The 11,799-nt window shown below is 36.0% G+C and overlaps 1 protein-coding gene across 1 annotated transcript; it reads left to right on the forward strand.

The window, feature by feature from the left end:
• Positions 1-458: 458 nt before the first annotated feature.
• Positions 459-11,590, forward strand: SGOL2 (shugoshin-like 2 (S. pombe)). Its single transcript, XM_009874099.1, has 8 exons — positions 459-594; positions 2,688-2,863; positions 3,262-3,339; positions 4,072-4,154; positions 4,507-4,742; positions 5,240-7,198; positions 9,715-9,862; positions 11,485-11,590. Exons 1-8 carry the CDS (start codon positions 459-461, stop codon positions 11,588-11,590), a joined length of 2,922 nt encoding a protein of 973 aa, XP_009872401.1.
• Positions 11,591-11,799: the final 209 nt, after the last annotated feature.

An 11,799-nucleotide genomic window follows, 5' to 3' on the forward strand; every position in this document is an offset into this window, starting at 1 on the left:
TCAGGCCGGCCGGGAGCGCAGGGAGCCGGGGGCGGGCGGCGGCTCGGTTTATAGCGCTTACAACGGCGTTTATTTCAATGCTTCTCTGTAAAATTCCGTCTGACAAAGCAAAAGCGGGTTGGTCGCAGTGCGAAGTGATAGATCTTGTGAGTTTTTTCCCCACTTAAAAGTAAACTCGGGTAGCTAACTTGAGACAGCGAACTGGATTAAAAAAAAAATAATCTGTGACCCTTTTAGTCTTCATGTTTATTAGTTAAATATTTTGCCCCGGTGTGGTCATGTGACTTAAATCTCCAGGAACAATTGATTAATCTTTTTAAATTAGTTGAACGAAGGTAAACACTGAAGCAATTTGCTCAACTTGAGAGATAAATACTGATGAGACGTAATGAAACTTAACTTTTAAAAGTGTGAGAAGGTTGACATTCCTCTTGACAATGCACAGGTTTGTTCCGATGATGGATACACAAGCAGCTTTCCCTTCTCCCGCCTTCCCTTTGGATGCTGTGAAAGGCCATAAGAGGAGGGATGGACCATTACAAGCTGCAAAACGGAATGCCTCCCTAGCATCCAAAATCAAAACGAGGTTAATGAGTAAGTCCTGTTCAAAACCTGAAGCAATCTAATTGAAATGTATGACTTCAAAAGGAATAATATTTATTTCACATGATTAACTGAATTGCTGCCTGTTAATATTTTAATGTGAAATGTTAAAATATTTAACATTAATAATATTTAGATTGTTAGTAACAATTAGAGACTTTTAGGAGAGTCTGAAAGTTAAAACACATTATTCTAGTTGTTTTATTGTCACAGATTCACAGAATGTTCAGGTTTGGAAGGGACCTCGAAAGGTGAGTCCAACCCCCCTGCCAGAGCAGGATCTCCTACAGTAGGACACACAGGAATGCGTGTGAGCCTGAGCAGCCTGTTCCAGCGCTCTGCCACCCTCACAATGAAGGTTTTTGTAATGCTTTTGGGGAACCTCCTACGCTCCAGGTTGCACCCGTTGCCCCTTGTCCTGTCATTAGAGATCCTGGAGAAGAGCCTGGCTCCATCCTCCTGACACTCCCCCTTGACATATTTATAAATATTAATAAGGTCGTCCTCAGTCTCCTCACCTCCAGGCCAAAGAGACCCAGGTCCTTCAGCCTTTCCTTATAAGAGAGGTGTTCCAGTTCATTCAACATCTTTGTGGCTCTGCGCTGGACTCTCTGAAGCCGTCTAATTCTCAGTATTTTCAGTGCTTGCTCTTCGGCATGGCAGTATTTATTGAGCGCGTACTCGAGTGCTTTTCTAACACCCATGTCTACGTCCATTTGAGACATCTGAAAACTGAGGTACCAAAATGAGTAAAAAGCAATGACCTCTTTAAATTATAGTTGACAAAGGAAAATACCTACTATTCCCATTTACAAAATGGAGTTTATACTAAATTCTTCACTGAGTCATTTCTGAAATCAAAGAAAACTACAAATACTAATCTGCTGATTTAATCACTTGCCAGAAGGTAGTTAATCTTCCTAGTAAATTGGGATTGCGTTCACACGTAGGTTTGCCGTGGTAGGATGGTAGGGTTTTGTTCCTGGCTCTGACAAAAATGACACTGTGGAACAACTCGGATTCTCTGCTGCAAAATGTGGGGAAACTATAAATGCAGTGAACCACCACCATTTCAGAGCTTTCTAATTCAAGCAGCGTGGTTAAGTGAATGCTGACTTCTGCTGCTCATTCTGTGATTTGTGCAGCAGCCTTTGTGTTGTTTATGTGTATATATATAGTCTGTGTTGTTTATGTGTATATATATATATATTTATATATATATGTCATTTGTTAATATATATGTATTTGAATTTACTGTGGCTTTATGTCAAAAATACTAATTATCACTGGAAAAATAAACAGTAGGGATGAATAATACTAAGTTTAAAAATCTCCACACTGCAACAACACACAAATTCACTAAGCTGAATAGTAATTTCAAAGTGTAATGCTGGGATTAACAAGATTACACTGCTGTTCCATGTTTTCCAAAGCAAAGAAAAAGGCTTTGTGAATTTTGTGTTACAGATCACAGAAGTAATAACATGTCAATGAAGAGATGTAGTTGCAGCAGATTTCAAGCTAATCTTGCTCTTTTTTGTGTTAACAAGTACTATGAATATGAGGGGGGGAACAATCATCTTGGTAATATGCAGTGTCACACACACACACACAAAGTTAAGTTCCTAAAACATTCTGTAACAGGTCTAAGTAGGCAGATTTTTTTCATTAGGACAGTGGAAGGTATAATTTAGAGCTTTTTTTTCCTTCTGTTGTCAAAACTCACTTCTATGCTCAAAATATTTGAACTTTTTGATTTTTAAAATGTAGATTTTCTTTTTAAACGTTGGGAACCATTTCTGTGGCTGTGAAATTACCCATTTTAAAATGCTTTCTTCTTAAAATAACCCTATTTGTTTAAAAAATCCAGATGAGAGCAGACTCGATGAATGAAATAAACTTGGAAGGTGACAGTGTAGTCAGCAGAATGACAACCAACAGGAATAGTTTTACACTAGGAAGTATTAGAGTCTGCTGTTATTCCACCAAAATCTACAGATAAAATTGTTATTATACAGTGACAGTTCATGCAGGGAGGGCTGGAGTTGAAGCTATTGAAAATAATATGATTTTGTCTCCTTTAGATAACTCATCTATGTTTAAAGTATCTTTAAAACAAAATAATAAAGCATTAGCTGTGGCTTTGAGTGTGGAGAAAGAAAACTCTCGGAAGCTAAAGAATGAGAAGATTTTTCTTCAGAAGGAAGTCAAAAAGTTACAGCTTCATAATATTTTGCTTCGTCAAAAACTAAACTACTTGGTATGCTGAAAATAATAGTATAATTTAAACTTAGATCAGCTAAACCAAGCTTTTATCTTTCCTGGAAGCTTAATACTGCTCCTTAAAATAGTGATTTAAAATGTACACCTCTGATTTGTGAAGTTATATCATCTGGTAGCCTAGTATTAATGTTTGATTCTTCTGTGTTTTTTTTTCTACTTAGTATTTTGTCCATCAGTGTATATGTCTATCCATAGCTATTTTAGTCTCACCTTTACCTTTCTAGGTATTGAGGTGGTATTAAGCAGCAATGTGTGCTCAACTGAGTGTTAAAAAGTTGAATTCAAACGTAAATTCACCTTTATATCTTGTCCTTTTCTTAAGCTGGAAGCCACTGAAAATGTATTTTTTTTGTTACTTTATTCTTTTACTTGCAGAATAAAACTCTTACAGAAATAGAAGCATTTTTGAATTATAACCTCTTAACTGCAATAGAAATAAGCAGTCTTTCTGAGGTAAGATTTTTTTTTAACTATTACCATATTGAAGTCATAATCCAGAATAATATTTTCAAAGCTTCTAAATGAGTGCAATATAGAAATCATATAAGCATTTTAAAATATTTACCCCAGTTCCTTAGAACTTGGGATGAAATCCTAGTCTAGTGAAATAAATTAAATTTTGCTGTTGCTTCCACTAAAATGTATTTAATCTTGTTTAGAAAGTATCCAAAAGTTAAATATCAGTTCTTCCTGATGAAGTTGTGGTTAAAACCCCCCAAAACCAAACACCATAGTACTTCGGTGTGTGGTATTCTTCACCAACACGTGAGGTACTTGCCTTCCTTACTTAGTACTGCAAGAAATACTTCACATTTAGAAACCTTACCAGAAAACACAGTCCCTGTTAATCCTTGTGTCATAGCAAAGTTATAATTTTTTAAAAATACTTTTTTATTATCTGTTACTCTGTACTTCTACATGTATAATACATTTTGCACCAGTTATAGCTATGTTCACAAAGTCTGTGCGTTGCTTTGGGATGCACGTAAGTTACAGTTCTGGGTAAGTTTTGCTACAAAATATTTTTCTTTAAAATTATTGTGTGTGTTTGAATATCATGCACATTTCATTAGTACTTCTATTTTTTGCCCATTCATTACTTTTTTTTCTAATGGATATTTCTGATATTTAAACATAAGAGAATATTCAGTTGTTTCTACTTTCCCACTGCTCTTCTTTTGGAAGAACCTTCCGAGCTCTCTCCTTCTGTCGGCTGGTCCAAGTAGCCCTGCTGATGGCCAGTCTGAGAGTGTCTGTCAGCTTGCTAGGTAAGTGGTTATATTAAACGTGGGAGCTATTTTTTGGGTATTGTCCTAGGTACCTTTGACATGATGAGAAACAATCTCCTGTCTAATCAGGAAGTACCAGTTTGCAGTTTAGGATTTAGAGAGAGAGAGAGAGTGGTAGACACAACTTATGTTTGAATAACTTCCTTCTTTTTTCTTGGGATCTCAGCAGCACAGAAAAGGACTCTATCATACGTTTGCCCGTAAGATAGAACCAGATATCATACTTGAGTTCTTGCTTTCTGCTTTACATATTATTAAGAGAATGTTTTAAACAATTGAATGTTATGGCATAAAATGTAATAATCTTCACAGTAAAATTTCTTATTTTCAGATCTGTAGAATTGCCAGTGAAGCTTCCTTTAACTGTATCGGGTAACACAAAACAACAAGAAAGCCCTTCTCTTTGTGAAATACCAAATTCTTCTAAGTCTGCCACTGTTTTGTCAAAGGAAATGCAGTCTGATCAAGTCAAATCTGCATTAGTATTGCCTTCTGGTACAGATAATTACAAGTTAATTGAAATAGACCCAGTGGAAACAACTTTTTACAAAAATGTGTTTTCAAAAGGTATGGTATATTTCTGTACAGGTGATTTCTTTCCAGAGCTATCTGAGAATTAGTATTTAATAATTCGATACTTGATGTACAACACTGAAGATTCCTAAATAATAAAACTAATAAAAGGTAGAATTCTCATCCATAACTATAGGTGTCCCGACAATCACTTGTAGAGTAATGTGCAGTGAAGTAACACAGCTGAAAGGTAACAAAACTAATGTGAAGAGAATAAAATTTTGATAACAACCAAACAATAACTTAAGTAGTTATAGGAAAATACATTTATTTTCTTTTTATATATCCTATTTCAGAAGTCTGACTCTGGTAAAATATGAAATTAGTTCTAGTTAACTGGCTTTTTAAGGACCAGCAACAGACGGTGTGTATTCAGAAAAAAAAAGTGTAGTGTGTGGCTTTCCATGCTTCTGATCCAACCATCAATAACCTGTCTTATTGTGATAACTATTCTTTCTGTCCCCAAGCTGCTGACATTTTTCTCTTTGCAGAAAATCAGTTACGCACAGATGTAACTTGCGGTAGTGCCTTCCTGACTCGTGTCAAAAATACACCATCTTTAAGAGAGTGTGAGGAGCTTACAAAACAATACAATGGTAGCTCGTTGCCCTTCTATGGAAATACGACTGAAAGAAAGAAACATGCAGTACTTCTTACGTTAAAAACTAAACCTGATGCAAAGGATGAAGGAGGTACCTCAGATCTTCCTCATCGTGGTATCAACAGCAGCAGCAACACCAATGACACAAATTTGAAGGGAAGTTCAAGTGACTTGACTCACGTTATTCCTTCACCTCTTAAATTGAGCTATGAAAGTAAGGCAGATTTTAAGAATCTGATTTTTACTGACAAGATGAAGCCTGAAGAAACTGTTTATGATGCTGATATGGAATTGACTGCCAGTGATGCAGGTGAGCTATTCACAGTTACAGCAAAAGACAAAGTACACCGAAATAAAAACAGTAATGTCAATTCTGATAAAATATTAGCAAATTTCAGGAAAGCAAAACATGCTAAGAAGGATAAAGAGAAAATTAAAAGCAAGACTGAAGTAAGTTCAAATTGGTGTGCAGAAGAAAAGTACACTAGGACTGACAGTAATGCAGTTCCAAAAACTAGTGACTTGCAAACTCAGCTGTGCCAAAGTCAGACAGAACAGCTACCTCCAAGGAATTCTGTAGGGAAGCAGAATTTGCTAAATACCAGCAAATGTTACGAAGCACAAAACGGTCCAAGTGAAGCTGAAGATACTAGGAGGGCAGACCAGGGTAACTTAATGAGTCCAAGAAAACAGGAGACAAATACAGAAACTTTCTCAGAAACATTGGAAGACATGGAAACCAAACTACAAAGAGCAGACTCAAACTCATATATTAACAAGATCCTGCCAGAAGTTTATTCTGCTGAAAATTTACCATTCCAAGGTAACGCTTCTGATGAGGGGGACTTTCTGCATATGAATGAGAAATGTAACAGACCAAAAATAAATAGGAAAACTTTTCAAAACCCTTGTAAAGGGCACACAGCAAAGGACTGTAGAGAGGAGGAGGCACAGTGTAGAGAATATATTTCAAAAAAGTCTCAAACAGAGATACATCAACATGACAGCAAGAGAGAACAGGACCAGAAGAATGTTATAAAGAGAAAATACAACAAAAAAAGTAATTACAGACAAAGTGGAGAAACTGCAAGTGACCGCGTTCATAAGCGTACTCAGAAAGCAGACCAAAAGAGTAACCATTTCTCACCAGGCAGATTAAAACGTACATTGGCAAAGGCTAGCCGGAAGATGTATATAATACCCCCCCAAAATGTTACACAGGTCTCGCTTCGTAAAAATGAAGATTTAAAAAATAAAGGTGCAACACGTGCAGAGGCTGTTCATGGAGATAAAATAACTGAAACTGAGCAAATGCAGGTAGCTTTAGTTACTCAGAATGGTGTAGCTACAGAGCAAGTTGGTGATGATGCCAATACATTAAAAAAAGGAGATTCATCGTCATCAGTGGTACATAAAGCCCCTCTCTGCAGTAATTCTCCTGACAGTCAGGTAAAGAGCAAACAGAGCTTTAGTTCTGATGATACTGAGACTAGACCAGAAAATAATTACGTCAGGCATATTGATCAGGGAGGGCAGAATATTTTGCGCCTCCAGGAAGTCCTTCATGAAACGGATTCATTTATGAGCGAGCTAAAGCCTACAGTTCAAAAATCAGAACTGAAGTGTTCTAAGAATATGCTGTTAAATGTAGATAGCTTTTTCCAGGGAGGTCATTCTGATGTGGAGCTCCCAGCCCCTGATGACCACAGTGTTTCCGTGAACTCTGTGCTGAAAACCTCTGAAATCTGTGCTGGAAGTGATCATAATGAAGTACTGGCTGCTGAAAAAGCAGAACAAAACCTGGATCCTAGTCTTGAAGAGACTTTCAGAAAGTCTCTGACACCTTGTGGTAAGTATATGGGTAAGGGAGAAAACAACGGCATTTTGAGTTAGGTAGTGCCTGAAACACTGGTATCTTCTCTTAATGCTATCGTACTCTTACTGCTTTCTTAGAGCGAATAAAACCAGAGTGGAGAAAGGTAAGACTGAAAATTACCAATATTATTCACATTCTCTATTATATATCCATCACAATATCTTTTCTAATTGTGGTAACTAATAACCTTATTACTTTTCAATATATTCCAAGATGACATTTAGTTGGGCAGATCTAAGTAGTGTACATTCTTGAGAAGCAATTTGTATCAAGGCATGTATTTGTTTTTCAAAGAATGTGATGGTTTTCAGAAGGCTGGGGATAGAAAAGATGCAGTAGCTTGAGCTTTTATAGAAGCGAAATAAGAGTGAACTACCCAGTACCCTTCATAAATGGAGAACATAGATCAACAAAGATTTCATTTGTGTTTCCTTAGAAACTGCAAGTCAACAGGAATTCTGAGATCTAAAAAAAAATACTTCAAACAGCTTTTCTCTAGAATCTACCAATGAGCAAACTTTCATGTGACCTTTTTTAAGTAAGATACGTTAATAAAATAATTACACTTTAGTCTGGAAGATAGGTTTAGATTCTTATGTCATACTATGAAATTAATGTAAAGGAGCTAAAGGAATGTATGAATAACACTGCTAGAGTTGAAATACACTTCAAGGTGTAGCCTTGAAGTTTCAAAACATGAGGGGTCTATTTTGTTAAACATATTTATTCTCAGCAAGTTCCTGTTTAATTCATTGTCTCTAAGAATGCCCCAACACCTGGACAGTTTCCCAACTCAAACTAATAGTTTGAATCCCAAACAATCAAGCAAATACTGCCTTGGTTTCACTTGAATTCTAGAACACAATGCCCCAAAAAATTTAAAAAACCATTTTATGTGACTACATGATAGGCGTACTGGCAGAATTAGACCATCATGTGAGGTGTTAGTCCTAATAATTTGCAGTTGCATCTTCTCATCTTTGATTCCTTCTTTGGAAGGTAGAAAAAGGGGTCCCATAATTTTATTAGCTTTAACTAGCTTTAATTAGTAAACCCTTGTGATCAGCAGTATCAAGGACTACTGACATCAAAAGGCAAGCTAATAATTTGATCTTTGTCTTTTTAATTGTAGATCAAAAACGATTTCATTTTTCAGCCTATAACCAAATCCATATCTTATCCTGTCTGATGATGCCAGCTCTTCTCATCACTACCTGGTGCTGTGCTTAGAGATATACCTCGAAAGTCTCCTGTAATGAAAGTCTCTATGTAGTTAATCTATGTGATATATATTTGCACTGAAAGGCATCCAGCTGTCTTAAATAATGCAGAGTTAGAGATGTCTCAAAACTCTTACTGCTTAAAAAGAATCTGACCCGATCTCTAACCTGAAGCTTCAGGAAAAGCTTGGATTAACAGTTTACTTTCACTTTAAAACTAGTACAAGTCAAGGGTGATTTGTGAGAAAGCCAAACGTGGGAGGTTGGTCATCATCAGAGATCCCCCTCGCTTAAACCAAATGAGCATTGTTCTTCCTTAATCAACTCCTTCAAAAGACAATGCATTTTCTTTTGCCTCCATAAATCAGGAGGGACTTGCTGCAAACAGTCCCAAAGTTGCCTTAATATGTCTCTCGGAAGTAAAGTTAGGAGAAATCCAATGAGGAACCTCTGCCCTTATGTCTCTGTGTAACACATTTCAAAAGACTATTGATGAAATGAGCATTCTTGCCACTGCGATACTATACTTGATCTTGGCACAGAATTCTACTAATGAGGGCAAAGTAATAATTTCAGTATTTCTTCCAAGTTATTAAAATACTCATCTCCAGATTAGGTACTGACTGTTTAGTCTGGCATTCTGAATGGGTCTTAAAGGATTACAGAAAGCTGGCACAAATGGTACTACTTCTACCAAGACTGGTGACTTCTTTTATGGAATATTGCTCTTGGACATGTTCAGCAGTTCAAAATACGAGACATTGTAAATAATTTGGTAGTATACAGTTTTGAAGACAAGGAGGCTCACTTAATCACCTCGCTAGGCACACATGCCCAAAAACCAGGCCTGAAGTTGGAAAATGCAGTACTAGAGAACTCTTGCACAGGTTGAATCTCCAGGGGATAGATGTATGCTCTCCCCCTCCATTCAAGGCCATGAGCTGTGTGCGGTTTTACTTTTTTAAATGCAAGAACTCTTGGGAGTCTTAAGCAGCTGCAAATTACAGTGCTTACTGGGGCTTTCCTAAAATGTGCCAAGAGCCACAGCAGACCTCAAGCAGCTTTAAATATGGCTACGTTGGAAGCTGCTCTAGTGGCTTTTTTTTTTTTTTATCATCAATCTAAATTTTTGTTGAGTATCTTTAGACAGGAACAGTAACCAAAGTACCTGAAATAAGAAATGCTAATTAAAAATTATTGTTAATTCAAAAGTTATGTAATGGTTCAGAAAATATTTTAAATAAGGCCTATAAACTACTGTATTCACAGGGAGAAAGGTTTTGCAAGATCTGACAAATACTAGAATAGGATCTCGCGCTTGCCTAACTACATCATCTGAAACTTCAGAAGAAAACTCAGCAGCACGATCTAGACGAGCAAGAGCCAGTATTTGCTACAAAGAACCCAGTACACACAGGTAGGTGTAGGTAAGATAGTGCTGTAGTTTGGTTTTTTGGAGTATGCAACTGTTCCCAGTCAAGATTTGCAATTAAACCCCCCAAATAAACGGTTGAACTATCACAAATCTGTTCTGCAAAGATACTTCTGTGTTGATATAAAACATTCCCTGTTAGTGTGGCAGGATTTCCAGGTGCTAAAGTAAGACACCAACAGTACTCAAGTCTCAGAATTTAAATACAGCATATAACATTTTGTACTAGTAGTAAATAATGGTGAATTGTTTATTTATCATGATATAAACTCTTCTGGAGGTAGATAATTATAGATGTTATACTGAAATGTGAACTTATACCATAATACTGTCCTTGCGATATTGTCAAGTGGCAAGATAATTTATGCACTAATAATTCACTAGTCTTGCTTTAACTAGTTGTATCTAATATAAGAAATAATATGAGTTTAAGATATATTTATTTGATTGTTATTTACTTCTCAGTGTTCTTAGCAAATTTAGTGGCAGAGGATTTCCAAGACTGTTGAATTGTGTAATAACTATTAGAATTTAAAAGAGGATTGTAAAGCCATGCTTCCGTTAAGAAAACTAATATATTTGCACTTACGTGAAAAGATCTAAATCTCAAAGGACCTTTAAGCTGATTACTTCTGAAAATATTCTGAGAGGTTTTTACTACAAAGTTGGTTGGGGTTTTTGAATTGGTTTGTTGTTGGGTTTTTAAAGCATACTAATTTAAGGGAAAATTACGCTGTGTTGTGTGTATGTGACTAGAATGCATTTCCATGAGGTATAGACAGTATCAAGATTTCCCTGGAACCATGCTGAGAGTGAAAGGGTTATAGTAACTTCTGTGACAGAAGTGTAAAAGGAGTATGTCGTCCTTTTCTGGCAAAACCATGGGAGGAGAAGAAAATAAATCCACAAACTGAAAAAATCAGAATAATATTCTCATACACCCTCAAAATATTTTTGTTTATCTGTCTAAGTATCAAACAAATAATTGAAGCAATGAGACTGAAGACAAATAGCAACTAAAAGTAATGTAGGAGGTGTCTTTTTACCACTGGCTTTTTAGAAATACTTACGCGCAATAGCTGATGTAAGAACTGCAAAGGAATTAGAGTTACATTTTTCTTTTACTAATTGAATTGGATGCTAAAATGCTGTAATATCGTGATATTGACACATTTTCCTTTTTTGCCCCACAATGATAGCATTCTATATTTGTGGAGGGAGACAGTAACTAATAACAGAAAAAAAATGTGGATATCACTCAAGATTTTATATAGTCTCCTATTTATACTTTAAGTGTACTGTCCTGAATGGATGCTGTTAAGGTTTTGATTTAAATAATTTTTGAGTTTTGTCATAAGAATATGTTGTGATTACTCACATATTAATGTGTTATAGGCCACATAAAAAGACTATTATTTTTAGGGTTGTTTTGGGAAACAGCAATTATCTATGCCTTGCTATTTCAGACATACTCATTTTCCATAAATTTAATTTCTTTAGTGTATCAAGCTTTCATTGCAAATATTTACCATTTGGAATTGTCATTATAATTACATAGGTGTGTAGTGATATTCATACACAATGTTTTTTATTTCTTTTGCTTGCAGCAAATTAAGGCGTGGGGATCGGTTTACAGATACACAATTTCTGGATTCCCCAATCTACAAAGTAAAAAAGAAAACAAGTTTTAAAAGTAAATCAAAATTTATTTGAAGAAGACAAGAGAATTGCCTTTGCAAACAAAACTTCCAAAATGGGTATAGTTTTGGTTTGGTTTGTGTTTGTTGTGTTGTTGGTTTTTTTAATATTATGTTTAGCAGTATGGAGTGCTTATTCTTTGATTAGTAAAGGTCTTCCAACGTGGAATTTCCTGGAAAGAAAGGAGCTCCTGTTGAAGGGACACAGAATGCTTTACTGAGGAA

The sequence above is a fragment of the Apaloderma vittatum genome, unplaced genomic scaffold, assembly GCF_000703405.1.
Source record: "Apaloderma vittatum isolate BGI_N311 unplaced genomic scaffold, ASM70340v1 scaffold13140, whole genome shotgun sequence".
In the NCBI taxonomy this organism is placed as follows: Eukaryota; Metazoa; Chordata; class Aves; order Trogoniformes; family Trogonidae; genus Apaloderma; species Apaloderma vittatum.

Excerpts from the sequence above, each read along its gene's own strand:
- SGOL2 (XM_009874099.1), top strand. The coding sequence starts at position 459 with ATGGATACACAAGCAGCTTTCCCTTCTCCCGCCTTCCCTTTGGATGCT. Across the intron at positions 595-2,687 it reads AATCAAAACGAGGTTAATGA|ATAACTCATCTATGTTTAAA; the intron begins GTAAGTCCTGTT and ends TGTCTCCTTTAG. Across the intron at positions 7,199-9,714 it reads AAAGTCTCTGACACCTTGTG|GGAGAAAGGTTTTGCAAGAT; the intron begins GTAAGTATATGG and ends CTGTATTCACAG.